General features: G+C 46.4%; 1 protein-coding gene across 1 annotated transcript in view; it reads right to left on the bottom strand.

Annotated features, from left to right (window-relative positions):
* Positions 1-200: 200 nt before the first annotated feature.
* The window catches only part of SH3BGR (SH3 domain binding glutamate rich protein), a 236,192-nt gene continuing 211,185 nt past the window's right edge, over positions 201-25,207 (bottom strand). The window contains exons 3-4 of the mRNA XM_086936278.1: positions 8,105-8,185; positions 201-302 (exon numbers count right to left, since the gene is read on the bottom strand). Of these exons, the coding sequence (XP_086792404.1) occupies positions 201-302; positions 8,105-8,185 (183 nt within the window). The remainder of the gene's footprint in view (positions 303-8,104; positions 8,186-25,207) is intronic.

The raw sequence follows: 25,207 nt of genomic DNA, 5'->3' as shown, positions 1-25,207 counted from the left end.
TAACACTGAGCAGGGGCACAGGCTCTCCAAGGCCACGAAGGAAGACGATTTTCGTCCAACACTAACTGAGAGGACTTGGTGGCTTTGTTTCATCTTCCTATCTCCAGTGTGTTGAAGAGATAATGTTGCTATGAACAAGGGTGGGCTACACACAGCCCACCCCAAGGCAACACACACAATCAGAGCCCAGAAGCAGGCATTTAAAAACAGTACGCCAAATAATTATGTATTACTTCTCTGTTTTCTTGCACTTCTACTGGAAGTTCACCATTTTGGAGTTCTGACTTCTCATCTGATGCCACCTAAAGAAAGAAAATCAAAATTACTTGAAATTTGCATGACTGTATTTTGGCATTGTTCGTAGTATAACCTGAAGAGTTTCTATTTTATTACATTACGCTCGCGAGAACACCAATGGACACTAGTGATTTGAAAAATACTGCAGTAATAAATAAAAACATCTTCTTCAAACGATGAGTGGTTGTACATCACATGCTTAGCTCTAATCCCTCATTTTAGTAACAAAGAAATGTGGATGTGCAAAGCTGACTACTGTTTCACCCCTCTCTATCACACAGTTCTCAATTTATAAGGGGAGCCCACAACTGAGAAAGCAACTCGGTACACTCTCTAGAAAATCTTTTTTTTTTTTTAAATTCATCAATGGATTGGGGCCACTTCCTTCATGTTGACTTGCTGGTTTATCAGTCTTCATATAGGTGGCACTTTAACAGCAGCAGTTAGAGGTCAGAGTGAAGTTTTTTTTTTATTAGACCTATTTCTTTGGTTATCGATTAACAGGGCTATTATATTTATTTAGAACGTTTTATATAGCGCGAACATGACCACCGAGGGTATCAGAGCGCTTTACAGATTGTGCAGTAGCACGAGTACATGGAAACACAAATAATCAGCATATCGACAGGTACATAGACTTAGAATGTCCAACATTCTCAAGAGCCTAGCTTCTAAGGCACAAAACAGCATTGAATGGTCCTGAGTCAAGTGGGGAAGGAAGACCTGGTTCTTCTCCCAGATCTGAACTCTCACTCCTTCCCCCTTCCCCCCTCTGAGATAAGGTCTTCAGCGCCGGGACACCTCCGTCGGAGGTAGCTGTGCGCTCTAAAAAACACTAAATAAAAAAAAAATAAAGACTGAGGCAGATATTTCTTCATCAAGAGCTCTTTAACTTCTGATTTGAAGAGGGCAGAGGAAGGGATCATTCTGACTTCGGGGGGAAGAGAGTTCCAGATCCTTGGCGTCATACCTGAAAATGTTTGATTATAGGTCTTTTTCTTTTCTTGAATTTTTGTGGTTTGAGTAATAGGGTGCTGGCACTTCTAGAGGCTCTTGAACCACATGAGAGCTCCAGCTTCTGGGCGAGGTACATCAGCGTCTTGAGGTGGATGGCTTTGTGTGTCATGCATGCAATTTTCAGCGGTATCCGAGCTTCATAGGGGAGCCATTTCAGAGCAGCAGGTCCGGGAGATGTGGTTGAATTTTTTTGTGCCCATAACGAGCCTGGCCGCAGCATTGAAGGTCATCCTAAGGGGAGCAGTTTTAACTCTGGTCAGGCCACACAAAGTAGCACTGCCATAGTCCAGCTTTGCGATCACCAATGGTTGCACTGCAACCGTTAGGTCATGAGCAGGGAGATGAGGTTTGAGCTTCCTAAGATGCTGAGTTGAAAGTTCGCTCCTTTGGTGAGGGAACTGATGTGTTTTTGCATGTTCAGACTCTTGTCTAGTATGATACCAAGCGAGGATGCCGAGTCCACGAGGTGAAGTCTGCAGTTAAGAGCCATAAGCTGATTCAACTATTGTTCAATGTTCTGTGATTGCTTATGGGGTGAGATAAGGAGGAATTCTGTTTTTAGAGCTTAAAGTTTCAGGTGGTTACGTGTCAAAAAGCGTTGTGTTTCCAGTAGGACAGAGTGGAGGGACTGAATGTCCTCAGGGGAGGCGATCTTCAGGTATAGTTGAGTATCATCCGCATATATGTGATAGTGAATGCTGGATGATTTCAGCATTTCTGTTAGAGGCTCCATGAACAGGTTAAAGAGTGTGGGAGAGAGTGCTGAACCTTGGGGAACCCCCCGCAAAACTGGTGCAGGATGGGACAGGGATTGCTGCACTTTGAAGCGTTGGGATCTATTCAGGAGGAATGAAGAGAACCAATTAAGCACAGACCCAGACAACCCCATCCTGTGTTCCAGGAAGTCAATTAGAGTATCATGTTTGACAGTGTCAAATGCTGACGAAATGTCAAGAAGGATCAGTAGACACGACTCATTGCGGTCCAACATTCTTAACGTGTCATCGACAATGTGCGTTAGGGCCGACTCTGTGCTATGGCCTGAGCGGAAACCCGATTGGCATTGGTCCAGGAGTTGGAAATGGTCAATATGCTTGCAGAGTTGGGCAAGCACACATTTCTCCGGGAGCTTTGCTATCGTTGGGGTGTTGGAGATTGGGCGGACGTTATGAAGGTCCGAGGGATCCTCAGTAGGTTTCTTTAAAATCAGAGTGACTTGACCCATTTTTAGGCAACCTGAAATAACACCTTGCCGCAGTGATGCATTGACTATTGTAGTCCACATTGTTAGGAGAGAGGATCTAAATTCCAGGAAAAGGTTCGATGGCAACGGGTCATTGTAGTAGAGTCGACAGCGTTTTGCGGATAGTGCATTCATCCAAGGTTTGGAAGAGATTTCAGGAAGAGTTGTTTTTGGGGAGGTGTGGTAGCGCCTGGACCATGCACTTCCTACCAGGTGGGCATAGGGGGGTTGGTGGGCTGATCGACAGGTGGTTACAGGCCAAACATAGTTCAGTTTCAATCTTACTGGTCTTAACTATGAAGAAATTTGCAAATTCTTCGCAATTGGGCAATGTCCCTTGTGCCAGTGATGCAGAGTTCAGATGACTATTGGCTTGGGATTGATGAGTTCGAACAGTACATTTAATTCTCCCATCTGTAGCCAGGTTTTGGGACACCTCTGTTCAAGAATGAGAATCATATATCGCCTCTCCACTGAGGTGTGTAAGCTCTCTTGCAGAATTAGGTCATCATGCCAGCTCCTCTAAGCAAATGGGGTTTGAGGTGATACTGGAGGAAGTTCCGTCCAGTCCTAGATTTGAAGACAGTTGGCAAGTTTGTGAAGCTCATGCCATTTAAGATGGAGAATCTTCAATGTAATCTCATTCCACATTCCAATGCTGACCGCTCATGAGCAGTTTATAACTTTTTGATCGGCAGACTATCATTACCAATTCAAACTACTTTCAGTTGGACTCTATTCTGCTCCAGTACCATGTTTAGTTTGGCAATTTCATGATACTGGATTTTTTCTAGAGGCTCATATTAATCTGCCTTTATTCATTACTGTATTGAGAACATTGCCTTCTCTTCATTGTCAGAAGAAGTTTCAAAATCACTCCATCAGTGTCTTCAAGTCAATGAAGATATAGTGATCTGAGTATTCTCTTAACAAAGTATGCTCCTCCACCTGAAGCACTGGTCTGTGAAGCCCTCTCAAATGGTCCTCAGACTTTTGAGACTTTCACTAAATGATTCAATAAGCTTCTCCAAAGGTGTCAGGCTACACTTCGGCAGTCTGGTTTTCATCAGCAAGGACCGCAGAAATGCAGTTACTTTTCAAGTCATTGGTCTGTAAATGAGTCAACCCAATCACTGAAATGGTCTTTTCAGTTTTTAGCAGGAACAGTCGGTCCTCACCAAGAACCAAACCTAAGCTGCAGGTCAAGAACAATGTACATCTTCAGGGGAAAATAACAACAAGTCTGTATAAAGAAGCACCTCTATAGGAGTTTGTCTTATATGTTTTGCATGCAAAATGCCCAAGTGGAAAGTTTTTGCTGGTTATATCCCAGCTCCACATGAGTTTTCTCGTGGGGAAATTGTTTATGTAAACCTTTCAGCAGTTTTGGATGCTACAGGTGGACGTGTTTGCCTGTCACACAAATGCTCTATTTCCATCCTATCGTTCACTCTAGTTATCCGTTTCTAAACCAAGATTTGGTGGTTGCCTTTTTTCATCAACTGTCCGTCGCCTTCAAGAATTGGTGTTTTCTATTTTCCTTAATTGGCCGAAGTTTTACACACAGATAAAACGTTTTTTCTTGTTCCATCCTCCAGTATTACCTACGTACCTGGAAATTGATCAAAGCTCTCTGGTGCTTGCAGACTTAGCACTCTGATACTTGTGTGTGATCACTTCGAAGATGCTGGAAGATTATGTGTCCAATCCCCACACAAAAGGCTGCATACCCCCCTGTAGAGTGTCTGGAGCCACAGTTGGGAGGGAGGATCTCTGTGCACTTTAAACCCCTCTTTGAAGTCACCTCCACTTTGGGAGCACAACTGGGTATAAGTACTGGGTCTTTGACCCCACTAAAACAGACACTACTGGATCTGTGAAGAACTCTGACAGGAGGAAGAACTGCTGTGGTGCTACAAGAAAAGCCATTCTGCTGGACTGTTGCTCTGGAAGAGCTACTTTTCTGATGTGCTGCCCTGCCCCTGCTGAGGAAGAACTGGTCCTTTGCTTGAACCAAGAGCATACTGGCTTGCCTACTGTTTTAAGACTCAGGGATATCAAAGTCTGACCCGCTGCTCCTGTGCCTGGTCCATTGGAAGTGGTTCCAGGTGCTTGCTCCAGTGAAACCGAAGCATCCTCTGCTGCATGAGCAGAACCGGCACATAACCATTGTTGAGGGAATAGAACCGGCGCATCGCACTCGGAACCATCGCATCGCCATCGGAACTGACGCTTTGGAATCACCACATCGCCACTCCATAGAGATGATCAACACATCCCCTCGACTGCGTGTAGAAACCGGGCAGATTGGTTTCAAAACCAACTCACCTCAGAACCGGCGCATCACCATTGCTGTGTGGAGAAAATCGACACAAAACCTCTACTGCGGGATTGACACCGATGCAGTGCTCGGCTGCACCCCACATCTCGTTGTTGAGACCAGGATCAAGGTATTTTTGTTCAGCGGGCGTTGCGAGGCTCCTGTATCCGGCTTGCGCTCCATCGCCGTCGCCCTGAACTCTTGACTTTGCCCCAGTCCAGGGCGACCAAATACCTCCATAGGCACTTACTGCTTATAAGCGCTATTTTTCACTTTTAATCTTTAACCTCTTCAATGCTGATGACGGAACCGCTCCGTCATCAGCCGCGGTGGCGCTGTGCTGATGACGGAGCGGTTCCGTCATGGCCCACCCGAAGCGCCTGCGCGGCGCGGATTCCGCGCCTGCGCTGGGCGTTCTATTGAGCGGGCGGGGCCATGACGGAACCGCTCCGTTATCAGCACAGCTCACCTGAGGCTGGTGACGGAGCGGTTCCGTCACCAGCGTGTGAGCGCCGTGCGGCCCCCCGCCCCCTTAGCGCTGCGGCGGTATAGCCGCCGCAGCGAAGGTGTTAAAACTTCATATCTTGACTTCTATTTATTGAATTGTTGTCATTTTGGACTTGCTTTATTTATAAAATCATAATCTCTTTTTATAAACGGGTGTGGAGTCTTTTTGTGGTGTTTTCACTGTGTTACTGTTTAAAGTGTTGCACACTTTTCACATTGCCTCTCAAGTTAAGCCTGCCAGCTCTGTGTCAAACTACTAGAGGGTGAACACAGGTTAATTTATGGTGTATATTTGACTAACCCTGACTAGGATTGTGTTTTCTGCTTGGATATGGTGCATATCTCTGCCAACCAGCAACCGAATTTCTAACATGTGATATATTAAATATCTAGTGCCACACTGCTGCACCTTAAATCTTTACTTCATGGAAGTGTGTTAACGAGCTCTGGTGGTGCCTTTGACTTTAGGCAAGCGTGTCTAAGAATTTGCATGCCACTGTGTAGGGAGGGATTGCATTGAATCTTAATTTAGCTTTCCCTGCTGCCTGAGTGCCCGCCTATACCCCACCCTAGCCACCCCTTATTCAGCCATGAAGCGTCACAGGCATGTGTGTGCAGTATAACTTACCTACTGCTACACTGTTCCACCACCATATTGACTTCAGGGACACACATTGAGGAACCGTAAAACTCTAACAAGTAATGTATAATGGTCTTAATTAAGACTTTCCGGCCACCTGATTACCTGGGAGACAATCAACCCACACTGACATCACCCACATCAACCCACACTCTCGCCCTTGTCCCGCCATAACAATTTACAAGCTAGAAGAAACTATAGTGTTGTTTGTAAACTGTACCCAATTCAACCTTTATTACCCTATGCACTAAAACACTCATGGACACTAGTGTTTTGAAAAATACTGCAACAGCAATACCAACCACATCCGTTCAAATGATGAGTGGTTGAGCTCTAATCATCCATTTAGTAATAAAGAAACGAGGATGTCCATCAACGGGGAGGGGCTACATCCGTACCCCTTCCTTCATGCTGACTTTGTTTGGCCTGTCTTCACATAGGTGGCGCTGTAACAGCAATAGTTAGTTTTATGCCAATCCTAGAATGGACTTGAAAGTCATAGGTCAGAGGAAAGTTATTTTGGAATAAGAGACATTTCCCTGGTTATTGATTAACAGGGCTATTCAACTGAATTCTCCCATCTGTCGTCAAGTTTTGGAACAGTTTACTGCTGAGCTGTAAATTCTGACTTCAGGGAAGCACATTGGGGAACTTTGCTGGTGGCTGTCATGGAAAGAAATGCTGACTGAAACATGCCCTCTTTGCCATCTGATGACCTCTTCAACAATAATTGCTCCATTGACCATCCTTTACGCCACCATATTGCTTTGCTGGCTAACGTAGATCATTAGCAACACGTCAGCGTCTTTTTGGCAGACACAAGAGATGAGTCAAAGGTTGCACATCTGAGCCTCTCGTATCTTGAGAGTACCTCAACATCACAACTGTTACCTAGGCACTAAAAGATGTCACAGGTCACAGGTGAGGCTCCTGACACTGAACGCCCTGATGACAAACTTCTCAGTGTTAAATGGGAACAATGTTGATGATGCTGCTTCTCTGGTGGACCTCTAGGAGTATAAGAGTGGGTCCTAACAATTTCCCTGGCACAATACTCACCTTCTTTGACTCTTCCGCTGGCTTGGACCCTGTGGCATAAGATGCTTTTCTTTTCCAAGAAGGCTAAGCCTAGATTAATGCATCTTTATTTGTGACCTCCCTACCCCCTCCATGGTTTGACTGGAGAACTGGCATCTGACCAACATCTTACTGCATGGGTGTTAACCTCTAAAGCATGGTGACTGGTTGGCAAACAGTGATTGACATATTGGGCTTGTCCCAAAGAGGTGCCAAATAAAAATCAAATGCACGGCAGATGCAGCTTGGTATTATGTCACTCACGTGTTAAATCATATAAAATGGGCCGACTGGCAGATCTGACATCATGAAGACAAAACAACAGTGTTCACATGTTAAAATCAACTGTTTTTAGGACGATCCTTGACTTTCAATAAGCCAACTGTGAAGTGCGCCTTGAAGCCTGCAAGGGCCAGTTGGATGATAAGTGAAAAATGGAAGTTATCTCAATTTACATGTTCAGATAGAAACAGGAATACCAAAGTGCTATTTTTACTTAGCATGTGGTGGGTGTTCATTTGCATAGCCTGTCGTATGTTTTAAAACTTCATTTTGTATCTCATGCTAGGAATAATGTCATTTCTGTGAGTCATTGCTTTGTTGAGAAAATCTACTTGAGTGGTGTGCTTAGATGTTTAGCACAAGTTTTTACAGAACTGATTGTTGTTAAATTCTGCCACCAGTAACTAGAGTTAACAACTTGGTTTTGCCCACGAAGACAATCCTGCAGTGGTTTTAATTAGGGTCCTGTCTAACCCATAACCTTGGGGAAAGATTTTAAGTTCTTTGAGAGAGGAAAATTGAGTTTTTGGTCTACGGTATGGGCTCACCCTCAGCAAGATGAGGATACATAAATACACGAGTTCACACTGCCAGGAACCAATCAATACTGTAGCTAGCAAATACATGTGAAAGTAAGAGATAGACAGATGGACCACACACAACGGCATTCCTCTGGAAAGCTAACCATGGAAAAGACATAGCTCACTCCTACCATACTAACCTTGGAGCTCGTGCGAGGCGCAAGACCCAAGAAAAAATTAATTTCATTTCCTTCCTTGGCATCAAAGAAAGAATCGAAGTCCTAAAGGAAAGAAGCAAAGATACATTCAATAAAGTGCTTATCGATTTTACTTATAGTGCACAGTTAATAGACATTTTTTCTTTTTACAGCTATGCATGGACATACTTACTGTATTAGTTCTGAAAATATGAGTTTGTTCTACATAACGAAAATAATTTTTCTATCTTCTATGTTTAGTAAAAGACTGGTGTGTTTCCAAAACAGATACTAGTCTGGAAATCGGAAAGCTAGTACAAAACATCTCTAGCCAAATATAGTTTATGCCAATAAAATTCCCAAAATGTTTTGTTGAGTTTGTACAGTGCTATACGATGACCCATTAGCTGCTAGCCATTCTGGGGCATGCATACAATCTTTAAAAGCTATTCATCCAAAACCACAAACGTTCAGTCCTGTGTGCACATTTTGCAGCATGTGAATCGATACTTCTAATAAACAATACAGGACACCGAAGGGTATTCCAACCACCATAGACCCTATCAGTCCCAAAGTCACAGCATGCCTTCCTAGTTTCGAAGGGGCTGCCCACAACTTTCGAATGTCTCACTTCCCCTTGAACCGAAACTCCTTTGGCTAAAATGTCAGCTTATTTATGATCAGCGAGACTCATCCCCTTTTCCCAGATTGCATTGATGCCAAAAATACCGCAGCCTCAGGAGCGGTTCATACCTTCCTTCAATTCGGCTGTCCATGGATTTAGTACTTCCATGGTGATGTTAGCAAATCTGAAATGATGTACAGTTGAATTGTTCCGAACCTTCTGAGCACCACATGCAAGTACTTTGCTGTGCAAACCATGATATTCATTAGGTCAATTGTAAGGCTATTTTAAAAAAGTGCTTCAGACATTTAAGAGTTGGCACGAGTTCTTATAGGTTGCTCAAAATAAGAATATGAAGCTGCATCAGAAGATTCCCCATCTTCGCAGCAACCTCTTCATCAATGTCTATTGCGTTTTTTCAAGGTAAGGTCACATATTAAATGTGCCTTCCTACAAAGCCCTATATTCCCGCTCTCTGAAAACCGACACTTATTCTTTCACTAAACATTTGGATGTGTCTTTGGCTAATCCATTGATCCACCAAGTAAATGAACTTTTCATAAATCGTTGCCCTACCCAACTGGAGTTAAAGAAGGCACACATAAGAAAACAAAAATGTATAGAGGGCGAATGACGGAAGGTAAGAAGGCCTGTAGGGTGGTAGTGCCAGTAGGTTGATGTGGAGGTCGCCTTCCCCTGGAGACAAGAGCCCCCTGATCTCCACCTCACCCAGGCGAACCCTCACCACCCAACCCCCTGAAAAAAGCAATGATGCGTCTGTCAACAGTCTGGGTGGGGAAAGGAGAGTGGTCAGCCACGAGACAAAGTGCAATTGGTCAACCAACACTGCAAATCTTGAACAGCCTCCGAAACATGAATGGTGTAAGAAACGTGCGCCCACTGGAATATCAGGTTCAATTGCGGGGCTCACAGTTGCCACTGGTGGTTGACAAGGAGTAAACACAAAATGAAGGGATCAAGAAGCCTCAAAGCTACTCACATCTTTTATCTACTATCAATCCTAAAGCGTAGCCTGAATGTCCAGGACTTGTTGCTGAGGGCAAAAAGTCACGAGCTTCACTGTGTCCAGATCACCTCAATGAATGGAAGCCTCTGTGAAGGAATCAGGTGGGACTTGAACTCATTTAAGATTAAACCCAACAATGTTGAAGTTCTACCATTGTCTTGAGGTGGCCCACGACTGACTGCAGCAAGCCTGCATTCAGTAGACAGTCCTCGACAACAGTAACTCCCGACCTCTGAAGATAGGCAGCAACTACCACCATCTATTTTGTGATAACCAAAAAGGTGCTGATGAGGCCACGGGGAGCAGGGGAAATATGCATCCTACAAGTCGAAGGATACAGTCTAGTTCCCTGGGTCCAAAGCAGGTAGGATCTGAGCCAATGTGAACATTTTGAATTTGTCCTTTGGGAAGAAAGCTTCCGGGGTCAAAGGTCCAAGACAGAACTGAGAACCCAGACGTTTTCGGAATGAAGAAATAGTGAGAATAACAACTCCGCCTTTCTCTTAGTCCGTACATTCTTTATAGTATCCCTAGCAGGATCAACATATGTTCTGCTGATATTTTTTCTGGTGTGAAAGGAATATTAGAGAGGAAAGAAAAGTTAGGGCTTAACCTACTTATACAATTTGTAAGACCCATCTGTCAGGCGTGATGGATTACCAATCCAGGAGGAAGCACTAGATCCTCCTCTCAACTGGTGGGTGTGGGTTGCTATGGGCTTTGTGGATGCTGTAATCACGAGAATGAGTACGGCACTGCACAGAACAAAACAAGAAATCTAGAAGACAGACTGTTTCTTAATCTTACAAAAACAATCCGAAGTCCCGATTTAGGGCGTCACAGGACTTCTGCCAAGCCAATGAGGATAGTCATCCTTTATGGAAGAGGAAACTTCACACACATAATAGTGTCATGTTTCATCATCAACATCGTCTCCCCACCCTGAAAGGTCAGTGCCACCAAGGCAGACTCAACCTCCTGGAAAAACTCTAAGGAAGGAGGGAGTTCTTAGATAAAAACTACTGGACAAGGCAGGATCCAGACAGACTAAAAATATATACCTCTGTATAACACATTGATTGGTGAGGGCCCCAGGTATATCTAAAACCAAAGACGAGCGGGTACACAGAGGACAATGACTCAGATCCATCTCTTATCTGTCAACATGTTTCTGCCTACCAGTTATAGCCTAACAGATCTGCTCAATCTTAACTTCTTATGGATGCTTTAACTATTCTCATTGGCTCTATTAGCCAAAAAGACACTTGTTGCTACGTGTGTACACCACCAATATACCAGGTGAATCCTACCTGAAACTGAAACCTATGCACCAGCCCCTGAACTAGTGCAGAAATTATTTAGCAGGGGTGAACATCCCAAACAGTTCCAAAGTAGAGTCTGCTTTCTTCCCAAAAAGGCGAGTTGCATTAAAGAACATGTCAATTAGTGAAGGCTGTACACCGCCGTAAAAACCGTGGATAATATACTTGCCTATGTGCTGTCCTGCATGCATTGCCTGAGCCAGAGAAACTCTAAGATACTTCAGGACAAGATTTTGCTAGCCATGTCTCAAATGGCGTGTGCATATCAGCCCAAACACACAGATGGCATTTACAGATCTTGGTGCTAAGCTGGCAGAAAAAAACTGGTTTGCCAAAGGTGTCTATCCTTTTGAATTCTCTCTCCAGTGAATTGGACAAGAGTTGATGATAACTGTGGTATCATCTAAGCATCATTGTGATGAATTGGCAGCTTTTTTTGTCAATAAAGTGCGTACCATCTATCTTTCCTTTCCTGATCCTAGTACCTTTCTGGCTGAGGCGAGGCCTAGTGGGAGACCCAGGGCCGCTCTGACTTTCATTCCGTCCCTCTCCGAGGCAGAATTTACTCGGCTAAGTGGCAAAATTAGGTCAGGCTCTCCCCTTGACCCCCTGCAGCCTTCACAATTTAAGGAATCCATCTCCATCTTCAGGGAACCCCTCCGCAAAATAATTAACTTCTCTTTATCATCTGGGACCGTTCCTGCCCCTTGGAAGCAAGCTTGGGTTTCTCCCATCCTAAAAATAACCAATCTGGACCCCAATAAACCATAGAGCTTCCGGCCCATATCCCTCCTCCCGTGGGTTGCTAAAATCACAGAAGCACATGTTAACAACGTGCTAACTCAGTTTGTGAATTCCCATAACATCCTGGATCCTTCTCAGAATGGGTTTCGTCCTGGCCATAGCACGGGCAGTGCCCTTCTGGCCACTACTGAACATCTTAGATCTCTTTTGGACAGGGGTCAAAGTCCGGCGCTGCTCTTGTTAGATCTCAGCGCCGCCTTCGATACGGTGTCCCATGAGATTCTACTCCATAGACTTGAGGAGATAGGGCTAGAAGGCTCAGTACTGGATTGGCTTCGTTCCTTCTTGGCCAACAGATCTTTCCGAGTCTCGGTTCCACCTTTCTCCTCTCAGACCCATACTGTTGACCAGGGGGTGCCTCAGGGCTCTGCCCTGAGTCCACTGCTCTTCAACCTATACGTCCAGCCACTGGCTGCAGTCGCCAAGCTGTGGGACCTCACCTTGGTCTCATATGCCGACGATACGCAGCTGGTGATCACCTTGGCGGACGCTTCCTTCCCCGCCGCCTCCAGATTTAAAGATGGTATGGCTGCTGTAGCAAGTTGGATGGCAACTAACTGTCTGCAGCTAAATACCGGAAAACGAAGGTTCTGCTAGTGGGCAAGGATGTTACTCTATGGAACGAGCAGTGGTGGCCGACAGCCCTAGGGTCGATACCATCCCCCAAGAACGTGGTAAAGAACCTTGGTGTCCTGATGGACTCCTCGCTTTCTTTTCAGGCCCACACCAAGCAGCTGGCCACCACGTTCTTTGGCACCTTGCGTGGCCTTAGACCCATCCTGAAATACTTTGATCCCCCGATAGGCCAACTCATTGTGCAGGCTACCATCCTCTCTCGCCTTGACTTTGCGAGCTCACTTCTTTTGGGGGCGAACAAGGCGGAACTGCATCGAATGCAGCGCATTCAAAATGCTGCCGCTAGAGCACTAGTCGGCCTGCCGCGCTTCTGTTCTGCGACCAGTATCATACGGAGGCTGCACTGGCTTCCGGTTGAAAGACGCATTCATTTTAAGACACTCTGTCTTTCTTTTAAAATCCTCAAACTCTCGAGTCCTGCCCTGCTGAGCAATTTGATCACCCACTATGTTCCTTCTCGTCCTCTCCGCTCGTCAGAGCAACACCTGGCGGTGGTGCCCAAAATTAGGCTGTCCAGGGCAGGCGGGCGTGCTTTTAGATAGCTCGCACCCAAGTTGTGGAATTCTCTTCCAGTACACATTCGCGCCATCGATTGTTTGGCTGCTTTTAGAAAAGCCATCAAGACCTTCCTGTTCCCTTCATCTTAATCTTCTCATGCCCCTTCTTCTTTTCAGTTGGTACTTATCTGTGTGCCTCGCGTGGTTAGCGCCGGGTCGCCTCTTCGCTGGGGCAGCTGCGCGCTCTACAAAACGGTTAATATAACATAACATAACAACTTTAGTGGTCAAAGCCTAAACAATAAGGCGGTCTGGAGTGGGGTGCATGGTGAGAAAATCTGGTTCATCAGGCATCAGTCTATGACATCTCGCCACCTGTCTGTTTATAAGAAACCACCAGTCTATCTATGACAACATCATTTAATGGGAGTAATTCCTCTGATGTTGCTGGCTTGGGCTTTAAGTTTTCTGTCAAAACATTTCTTATCCTAGGCAGCTGTAATTCTATTCCTGCAGCTGCCCTTTGAACCACCACTGCGAACCAAGCACTTTCTTCCATTAGTAGCCAAAGTGGCAAGTCAAGCTCTGTCTCAGGGGAGGTGTCAAACCCACTGGTGTTTTTTTTACATCAAGGTACATGGCATCATCAGTGTAATGGAGGAGGGGCAAGCCATATCTGCTCCATCATCAACATCCTGGGATGTACCCCGCTCTGGCACAGGGACAGAATCAGAGTCAAAAATAGAATGGAGCCTCTGCTAATAGCTGTGACACGGCAGAGGCACATGATTAGAGACTGAGTGTATGACAACAAGTTGTGCTTTTATATTCTCATAGTGCAACATCAGTGGAACACAAGCAGACCTCTCTTCGAAATCTAAAATGTGAGTCAGCACAAAGTCATCCATAGGTGCCAGTGGCCCCATCATTTACGATGGGGTGGCAGAAACCAATAATGGATCCTTAGCTGGAGCGGAATTCTATACAAGAGTCAGTACGGGCTTAGTAATTGGTACAGAGGGAGCAGACAAAACTAGGAGGGGCCCGCTGGTGATCCCATGGGGCCTGAAAACATGCTAGAGCGAGCCAGGAGCATATAAAAAATTTGCAGCATGCACTATCTGAAGGCCTCAATCTACTGCAGGGTTGATGGTCCTCCAGGAAACTTGGGGCACATCAGGATCAACTGAGTGATTGGCTCCTTGGCCAGTGACTTCAAGGGGTGCTTCTGACATCTTGACACCCTTGCTCTTTCTTGTTGTAGTCAAACTCACAGGATGGTGTTGGATCCCGCTGCACTTTTTTATGCTTGTTTTTGAACTTGGACTTTGACTTACCAAAAGGACTTCAAGCTGGAATTGGAGCAGTGGCAGGAACACCCGAGTGACATTTACTGAGACCTGGCCTACGACTTGGGGCGGGGTCTAGGTGAAGGCCACAATTTCATCTTGAGTTTGGAGTCTTCCATAGTGGAACTATGGATCTACATGAGAAGGAGAAACAGGAAGGAACTGATATCAGCGCCAGGGTTGCGGGGCGCTTATATGTTGCTCCTCAACATCACATCTGGGATTGCATTGAATCAGTGGAGTGCCACACAATACTACCGAGCAGCGAACAGGAGCACTGCTACGAAATATGTTCCAAAACAATCTGACTCCTGGGGATATTAGAAATCTGCAGAAAGAATTATTATTTATTTTATTTTTTACCAAAGGGGAGCAAAGAGTGCTTGTTCTACAACTACAGGGTTTTATATACAGAATTAATTATTTTTCATGGCTTTTTTTCCACAGACAACCAGACAGTGCAGTATTTCACTCACAGTTTTCAAAAATGTTTCCTTGTTTGAAAAATTCACCTTTTTCGAGCCAACAGTCTCAAAATAAGAATAAAATACAAAATAATGGTTTAAGGACAGGGCCACTGGAATTATGCAGCAAGGAAGAAACAAAATATGCGACTGGAATAACTAAATTATGCCGCAAAAAAGGCAAACTAATTAGCATAATGTGGCACATTTTGTAATATCATTAGTTCATTATTTTGTCAATTTTACACGTGTTAACACTGTGTAGATACAGGTTTCACCCAATAAGTACTAGTTGTACATCCAAATACAGCAATAAACAACTGAAAGATGACAAGTCAACCTTTGTAAAGGTTCCTCACTGCACAGCAAAATGTGTTGCCACATTTTTAGTAACTTCTGATAAGGTTTATCTAGGAACAATTTTTTTTTGTTACAATCTGAAAATTATGCAGATAAAGGATGGTGTGGCAAATGCGGTTAATCCACAATTATGTGAAAAATGCTGCTGCTGCAGAATCACATAAATCCAGAGGGCCTGACTGACGGCAACAAATAACATGGTACTATAGTACTATCTGAGTATTCTGGAAACATTTACAAAAAACTCACACTATAGCCTTGTGGTTTATGACATCACCAGATCCAGTGATATCACCATAGGACCCTTTTATGTGATTGTTACTGTTATGTATTTTCACTCACTCAATGTGCAGTGTGTATACGTATACAAATATATTATATTTATGTGTGTGTATGTATATATATATATATATATATATATATATATATATATATATATATATATATATATATATATATATATATATATATATATATATATATATGTATATATGTGCGTACCGCTGAAACGCGTCTGTACCATCTTTCTTTTGTGCCAGTAAATCCGATCGGGATTTAAACCCCCGCGAGTGCTGGTTAGTATTCTTTGGAGCTATATATATATATATATATATATCTATATATATATATATAGATATATATATATATATATATATATATTGAACGAAGACTCCTGACCGCCAAATGTAGCGGTTTCAACAGGCGTAGACCTCTACTCCAATGATGGGTGTTCTTACTCGATCTTAGCAAACACCAAAAAGCCACATCACAAGTTCCTGTGCCAGTAATCCATCTTTATTCCAGCAAAGTGAAAAGAGCGAGTGCCCTCCCTGACGCGTTTCGCTCCGCAGGCGGAGCTTGATCACATGACGCGTCAGGAGTAGGCAGTGCATTAAATTGAAATTAAAAGCCCTAGCGCCTAAAGAAACAGGACGCAAGGGTTGCAACAAAGCAAATGGGCCACCAATTCACAGTGAAAGCAATAGTGCAAAACAATGATGTTTTTGATAAGTGAACATAAAGACACAGTTAGAGCATAGTGCTCAAATGACATATAAGGATGGCGTCACATAATCAGGCTGACAAACACATTCAGGGAGTGAATTAACTGAAATAAATTGATTCTGTTGGTCTCATCTAGGTTTATATACATAAACCAAAATGTGGAACAAATCTTAAGTTTCAACATAGCTAAATGTAAATACAGCAAGTGCCCTGGAAATCTAATGCTAATGTATAGAAACATTCTAAAAACGATAAAACCAACAAGTTATGCTCCCTGGGCTGGTTGTCAACATCCCTATCACTAATGCATAATATGTCTGAGCGACCACTGTGCCCTCGGCCTGGTTGCCCCCACGCTCCCCGCCTGCTGCCTGCCTCGTACCTGCCTGCCTGCTGCCTGCTGCCGCCGATCCAGTCCGGAGCCCCAGCCGCCGCAGGGCCGCCCGCCTGGTTTTCCCGCCGGTTTTGCCGCGACCCCGCCCCCACGCCTGCCGATTGGACCACGCGCTCCCCGCCTCCCTGCTGACCCGCCCTCCCGGCTCCCTTCTTAAGGGGACCCCGACCCAGGATCAGTAGCAACCACTGTGCCCTCGGCCTGGTTGCCCCCACGCTCCCCGCCTGCTGCCTGCCTCGTACCTGCCTGCCTGCTGCCTGCTGACGCCGATCCAGTCCGGAGCCCCAGCCGCCGCAGGGCCGCCCGCCTGGTTTTTCGCGCCGGTTTTGCCGCGACCCCGCCCCCACGCCTGCCGATTGGACCACGCGCTCCCCGCCTCCCTGCTGACCCGCCCTCCCGGCTCCCTTCTTATGACGCCCCCTCAGCGACCGCGCAGCGGACGCGCGCAGCGGAAGCGCCGACTGAGGCCGAAGGTGCGCCAAAGGTAAGCCCGTCTGCGCCCGTCCGCGCCTGGACCGCGCCCAGTGCCAGGACCCCTGGCCCTGGCAGATCTCAGCCCACCCGCCGGACGTACGACGCCGCCACCCTCAACGCACTCAACGACGGACGAGTCCCGGGATGCTACCGTGCCACCCCGAGACGCTCCCACGGACCCTTCTGCTGCACCGCCTGCAAGTTCACCTGCATCCGGACCTGCCTCGCACCTGCACCCGCCAAGCCGACCAACAGCAGCAACAACCTCAAGTGCATCCTGCTCAACACCCGCTCCGACCACAGACACGCCATCGAACTCTGGAACCTCCTCGACACCACATCTCCAGACGTCGCCTTCCTCACGGAAACCTGGATGAACGCCTCCTCAGCGCCCGACATCGCCATCGCCATCCCAGAGGGCTACAAGATCACCCGGAGGGACCGCACCGCCAACCAGATAGGAGGAGGCATCGCCATCATCCACAGGGACACCATCCGCATCACGACCAGCACAGACGACAGCCTGACCACCGCCGAACACCTACACTTCCAGATCCACATCGACCCGAAGACCACCCTCAGAGGCACCCTGATCTACCGACCCCCGGGACCACGCACACGATTCAGCGAGGACATAGCCGACTTCGTCAGCCCACATGCCCTTGCCTCCGCTGACTACATCCTCCTGGGGGACATCAACTTCCACCTGGAGAACAACAACGACCGCAACACCACCACCCTGCTCGACAACCTCGCCAACCTCGGACTCAAACAGCTGGTGACCACCCCCACCCACCTCGCCGGACACACACTCGACGCTGTCTTCTCATCCAGCAAAGACATCGCCTTCAGCCACGCCACTGGACTCCACTGGACGGACCACAGCTGCGTCCACTTCACCTTCAGAAGAACGACGATCCACCACCACCAGCAGCAGGTTGCCCGCAGAAGCTGGAGCAAGATCACAGCCGACCAGCTCGCCGCTTCCCTGAGCCAGCACCCTCCCGCCAGCTTAGCGAACCCCAGCCAGGCCGCCGACAACCTCACGAAGTGGATCAGCAACTGCGCGGACGAACTCGCCCCACTGAGGACCCCGCCCAGCAGACCCGGCAGCAAGAAGGCCCCATGGTTCACCGACGAACTCAAGAGCTCCAAGAAGAACTGCTGAGCCCTCGAGAAAGCCTGGAGAAGGGAGCCAACACCGGACAACATAACCACCCTCAAGCTTGCCACCCGGAAGCACCACCAACTCTGATCCGTGCCACCAAGAAAACTGCATTCAAGGACCGGCTGGACAACAACGCACACAACAGCAAGGAACTCTTCAACATCGTGAAAGAGCTCTTCAACCCCAACGCCGGACACAACGACATCACCCCATCGCAAGAACTCTGCAACTCCCTCGCCTCCTACTTCCACAACAAGATCGCGGACATACACAACAGCTTCAACACCCAACCGACGAATGCCACGTCCGACACGACCGAACCAACGCCCCCCACCACCACCCTCCGCGCCTGGACCCCGATCAGCACCGAAGACACCGTCCGCATGATGAACTCCATCCACTCCGGATCCCCGACCGACCCCTGCCCTCACCACGTCTTCAACAAGGCCGACGCTGTCATCGCACCCCACCTGCGGGACATCATCAACACCTCCTTCACCACCGCCACCTTCCCTGAGAGCTGGAAGCACACCGAACTCAGCGCTCTACTCAAGAAACCAACAGCGGACCCCACCGAACTCAAGAATTACCGCCCCATCTCGCTGCTCCCGTTTCCGGCCAAAGTCATCGAGAAGACCGTCAACAGACAGCTTGCAGCCTTCCTCGAGACAAACGGATCCCTCGACCCCTCACAGTCTGGCTTCCGAGCCAACCACAGCACCGAGACCGCCTCATCGCTGCCACCGATGACATCCGAACCCAGATGGACAACGGAGACACAGCGGCCCTCATCCTCCTAGACCTCTCCGCGGCCTTCGACACCGTCTGCCACCGCACCCTAGTGCAGCGCCTCCACAACGTCGGAATCCAGGAGAAGGCACTGGAATGGATCGTCTCCTTCCTCGACGGAAGGACACAGAGAGTCCGCCTACCACTGTACAAGTCAGAGGCCACCGAAGTCATCTGCGGAGTACCCCAAGGATCCTCGCTGAGCCCAACCCTCTTCAACGTCTACATGAGCCCCCTCGCGGTCATCGCACGCCAACACAACCTGAACATCATCTCCTACGCAGACGATACCCAGCTGATCCTCTCCCTGACCAACGACCCCGCCGCCGCCAGAGCCAACCTTCACGAAGGAATGAAAGAGGTAGCCGAGTGGATGTCGACCAGCCGCCTGAAGCTGAACTCGGACAAGACGGAAATCCTCATCCTGGGATCCTCGCCCTCCGCTTGGGACGACTCCTAGTGGCCCCCCGCCCTGGGAACCGCACCCAAACCGACAGACCACGCACGCAACCTGGGCTTCATCCTGGACTCCTCCCTCTCCATGACCAGGCAAGTCAACGCCGTCTCCGCGTCGTGCTTCAACATCCTGCGCATGCTACGGAAGATCTTCCAGTGGATCCCCACCGAGACCAGGAAGACTGTCACCCAGGCACTCGTCACCAGCCGACTGGACTACGGCAACGCCCTCTACGCCGGAACCACCGCCAAGCTCCAGAAGAGACTCCAACGGATCCAGAACGCTTCAGCCAGACTCATCCTCGACGTCCCACGACACAGCAACATCTCCGGACACCTAAGAGACCTGCACTGGCTCCCGGTCAACAAGAGAATCACCTTCCGTCTCCTCACCCACGCACACAAAGCCCTTCACGATCAAGGCCCGAGCTACCTCAACAACCGCATCAACTTCTACGCTCCCAAACGACACCTCCGATCAGCCAGTCACGCCCTCGCCGCCGTCCCCCGCATCCGAAGAGCGACAACAGGAGGAAGGTCCTTCTCCTACCTGGCCGCCAAGACCTGGAACTCCCTCCCGACCGACCTGCGCCTGAGCCAAGACCACCTCGCATTCAGGAAGAAGCTCAAGACCTGGCTGTTCGGGTAGTAGCAGCACCCCCCCCCCTAGCGCCTTGAGACCCTCCGGGTAAGTAGAGCGCTCTATAAATGTTTATGATTGATTGAGTGTCAACAAAGTGCCACAGTGCTAAAGTGCAAATGCTTAAAAACTATTTCATGATCAAATGAAAAAATTATCAGGCTACAGAAAACTCAATTTGGAAACCTACAAGAGAGAACAAAACAGAAGCAATTTCACATTTTGATATTTCAAATTTGAGAGTAATAGTCAGCAACAGCAAATCACCAAGGAAACAAATCAAATAAGAAAGAAAACTACGTTCATACAGGCTAAGGCAAAATACACACAATTTATAGAAAGTGATGTAATTCATCAAACGCATTTAATCCTGCAGGGGACCGGGTATCAAGCAGCAATATGAAATATGCTTCCCTTTGGCGTAACAATTTTTCGCGGTCACCACCTCTGCCCGGATTGGCTACAGAACACAATAGGGTGTATGTGAGATCTTTTAATTTCTTATCATGCACCGCTTTAAAGTGGCGAGCCACTGGATAGTTCATATCAGAGTTGACTATGGCCCTGATGTGCTGCAAAATGCGCTGATTCGCTGGTAATTTGGTGCTTCCAATATAAGATAATGAACATGTGCAGGTTAGCTGGTACACTACAAAGTCACTGCGACATGTCAGATGTTCACGTATTGGAATCAACCTGTCATTGAAAGCCGAAGCATAATGTGTACCGTTGGCTGCAAAAGTGCAGGCACGACAGGAGGTGCACCTGAAAAAACCTGGTCTGTTAAGCCAATTGGTTTTGGGTGAAAGTTCAGGTTGGGTTCGATCCAGTGAATCTTTCATAGACGGAGCCCTCCTGAAAGTAATAGCTGGTGATTTAGGTAAAAATGGAGCCAGAATCACATCAGTTAATACAATTGGCCACTCCGACCTGATGATATTGCTGATCTTGGCTGTTTGGGAACAAAAGGTGGTGATAAAACGAACAGAGCCCTGTTCGTTGGATTCGGGGATCTCCTTGTTTCTAGAGATTAAGAGTTCCTCACGAGGGCGAGCAAGTACCTTGGCAAGAGCCTGGTCCAAAATGACTTTGCTATAGCCACGTTTTAGGAACCTTATCCTGGATTCCGTTAAGCATTTGTCTAAGACATCAGGACTACTGCAAATACGTTTGATCCGGATGAATTCACCCAGAGGGATGCTGTTGATAGTGTGTGGAGGATGAGCACTGCGGGCATGCAAGATCGAATTACCCGCAGTGCTCTTCCTGTGGAGTTTGGTGTGTATGGTGTCATGATCAATATAGACTTGGACATCCAAAAATTCTGCGGAATCAGATGTTATATTTGCAGTAAATTTTAAATTCCTGTCATTGACATTAATGTCATCAACAAATGAAGCAGCCTGTTCCTTGGTGCCCCGCCAGACGATAAAAATATCATCAATAAAGCGCCAATAATGCGCTAGATGGGGAAGCCAATGTGCATGGGTGACCCCCAGGACATGCCTCTCCCACCAGCCAACATGGAGACATGAGTAGCTGGGGGAGAAGCATGAACCCATGGCCACCCCGCGTTCCTGATGGTAAAAATCCTTTCCAAATTGGAAATAATTATTGGAGAGGCATAAACGTATCATTTCCAACAGCATGAGGTTGTGATCTCTCAATGCTGCCTCTCGTCCATCCAGGAAATATTTAACTGCTTCTAGGCCCTGGTGATGGTTGATGCTGGTGTAAAGTGCCTCAATATCCATCACCAGGAAACAAAAATCAGGACCCCAAGTGATTTCACTGACCTTAACCAAAAAATCTGTAGTGTCTTTCAAAAAGGAAGGAAGAGAAAACATATGTGATTGAAGAAAAAAATCCACATACTTAGAAATGTTTTCATTCATGCTGCCCTGAGCGGAGATGATGGGACGACCCGGGACAGGGGAAGTGCATTTGTGGATTTTGGGTAACAAATAAAAAAGTGGAGTGATGGGATGTGATACATTTAAGAACTTAAATTCATCCTTTGTTAATAAGCCAGTTCTATACCAGAGATTAATAGCTTTTCTAGTTGTTTCATGGCTTTTGAGCATCACAAATTTAGTGGATCTAGTGTAGCAGAGAGGATCACTAAGTTGTCGGGACGCCTCCGCGATATAGTCAGACTGGGCCCACAACACTGTATTTCCCCCTTTGTCCGCACTCTTCACTACAACCTGATTGTTACCCTGGATTTTTTTCACAAGTTTGTTGTATTGAACATTGTTAAAATCGACTTGTTGCCTCTTCTTCAGCACCGATCTATTGAGTGCCTTCAGTTCTGTGATAATCCTGTCACTGAAGACATCCAATGCATCTTTGGGTATCAAGGGCAGGAATGTGGATTTGCCTCGAAAGGTGGTCGGGGGAGAACAATTAACCTTAATGGTTTGACTCACTGTCAAATCAGTTTGCGAGTTGCCTTCATTAGCTAAAGACAACAGCGTTTGCAAACCCTGCAAATGTTTTACCTGCAGAGCTTCCTCATTTGATGTTTCTGCCTCACCTTCAACATGCGCAATTGGAATTTCTGGATGAATCAAGAAATATTTCTGCAATTTGATTTTTCTTATAAATTTAAAAACATCAATTCGCGCTTGAACATATGAGAAATCATTAGGTGGACAGTACGAAAGTCCTAAAGAGAGGAGTTGTTCTTCCGCCCTGGACAAAGTCGAATCTGTTAAATTGATCACAGTGTTGTCTTGTTCACTGGTTAATTGTTCCAATTCTTGCGAGTTCTGCCTCGCCTTCCACCTCTTTTTGGCACTCCGTTTCCTGCAGCGGCATTTTTGGCTACCACTTTGTCTGCTTGGGGAGGAATGTTCCGTGAGCGCAGAGAGTATCTCCGGTCCTCGCTGACAAAATTTAACTCGTCAGCTATAGAGAAATTAGTCAGATCAATGGGAGTTGCATCAGCGTTTGGCAAACTTTCCTCGGAACCACTGAAGGATGCCACTGATAGATTATCTTCATTCCTCACCACTGGACAGCTAGCGGCCCCTTGATCAATAGTTGTGGTTGTTTTTTGTTGGGCGGACATGGCTTTGCGTTTGTATGAGTCGTATTTACGTGAGAAAGTAAAAATACGACCTGTCGCATAATCCTCTTTGTCCCTTGCAAACTTGCTGATTTTCCTTTCTTGAATAGTTTGCTCCAACTTAGCAAGTCTTTGATCAATTTCTTTGCGGGTGTTCGCTATTAAATCAGTGTCATCAGTTGCTTCCAAAAGTTCATTGACCTTTGCTATTTCAACTAATAACGTTTCTCTATCAGAGTGGGCAAATTCAGTCAAAATTATTAGCATGTTTCTGGATGATTGAAGGCTATTCTCTGCCCATCTCTGCAGCATTTTGGGGTCCGGGTTTTCATAAGTGGGAACAATCATTACTCTCAAACCCCGGGGCACTCGATTAACCTCCAGATATATATATATATATATATATACACTGAAAAAACAAAAGTTACAAAGATTTCATTTGTACAAAACTAGCGAAATTCAGCAGCAATAGTTAGCCGCGATAACTATAACTTATGCCCCTGCAATGCACTGCTTATGACCTCACATATTACATCACTCATGACATGGTCAGTGGCATCACTCATGACATTACTGATGACATCTTCCTGTGAGTATTTTCTAAAGGTTTATGAGTATTAAACATATATACAAAGGTATTACAAAAGTTAAAATAGTATACTTTGTGTACTACTAATGAGTGATAATATTTGCAACATATAATATGTGAGTGGCAGTGTGATTGTGTGTGTGTGAGTAGCTGCGTGGGTGAGTGAGTGGTTGTGTGAGTGACTGTATTGGCGTTGACTGGGTGTGAATGGTTGCATGAGTGAGTGACTGGCTGTGTAAGTGGCTTTATGGGTGGGTGAGTGGCTGTTTGAGTGGGTGTTTAGTTAAGTGAGCTGGTGTATTGCAGAGAAACTGTGTAAATGGATGTATGGGTGAGTGGGCAGATGTGTGAGTGCTTGTATGGATGTGTGAATGGGTATATTAAGTGTTTGTGTGGGTGTGTGAGTGAGTGTGTGAGTGCTTGTATGGGCAAGTCAATGTCTATGTTGAGAGGCTGTATGGGTGAGTTAGTGGGTGTGTGAGTGACTGTGTAGTTAAATAAGTGGGTGTTTGAGTAGCTGTATGGTGAGTGTGTGACTATGACTGACTGTACAGGTAAGGGACTGGTTGTTTGAGTGGTCTTATGGGTGAATAAGAAATAGTTGTCCACTCACTTCAGGTGCGGTCTTGAAAGTTTCAGGTTGATACATCAGTGCGGGGTCCCAAAACTTGGTTGCCCATGAAATTTCCTAAAGGGACTTTAGACACAACTACAGCTCTAACCGCTGAAGGGAATTAAACTAAATTTGGAAGAAAACTAGATCTTGGTTTATTGATTGTGCTTATTGTGATTTTGCGTAAATCCATTCAGTAGTTTTGGAGTTATTAAAGAAAAAAGATTTATACATATCTAGGGACACGAATCCTCTGCGGATCTGATAGGTCTCATGGTGAGATTTGATTGGCGGCTAACACTTGAACCAGAAAGTGTTGGCAGCGATCTTGGGCCTTGGACTTGTTAGAGTCCCAAGAAAAAAGGCATAAAAAAAAATAAAGGGGCAGAGTAGAAATACCATGACCCCATAGGCCTTGTGGTTGGGTTCTACAGGAATCCTGCCGGGGGCCAAAAAGGTTTTTTTGTTCAATTTTGCTGCAAAATCACACAGGATCCGCAAATTCTCAGCAAAATTGATTTGTTAAAAAAAAAAAAGAAGCACTGTAAACTAGTACACACACTCATCATGCATGTGCTACACACCACTACTCTATCCCTGTACTGTACATTCACAAGCACATATATATCCAGCGCAAAGTCAACACTCCTGCGCTGCGCAGCACTTTACATCTAACTGATGCAAGGCAAGGGTGAGTTAAGCACTCACCACTTCTACCACTATGAGGTAGTAAGAAAACGACTTTAGGAGTTTTTCAATACTGGCACATGTTAAACTTAAACACACATCTTACTTTTAAACATAAACAATGCACTCTGCCCATG

This window comes from Lissotriton vulgaris, chromosome 8 (assembly GCF_964263255.1).
Source record: "Lissotriton vulgaris chromosome 8, aLisVul1.2, whole genome shotgun sequence".
In the NCBI taxonomy this organism is placed as follows: domain Eukaryota; kingdom Metazoa; phylum Chordata; class Amphibia; order Caudata; family Salamandridae; genus Lissotriton; species Lissotriton vulgaris.
Note: the sequence above shows the minus strand (reverse complement) of the source record. Positions and strands in the feature narration are given on the sequence as shown.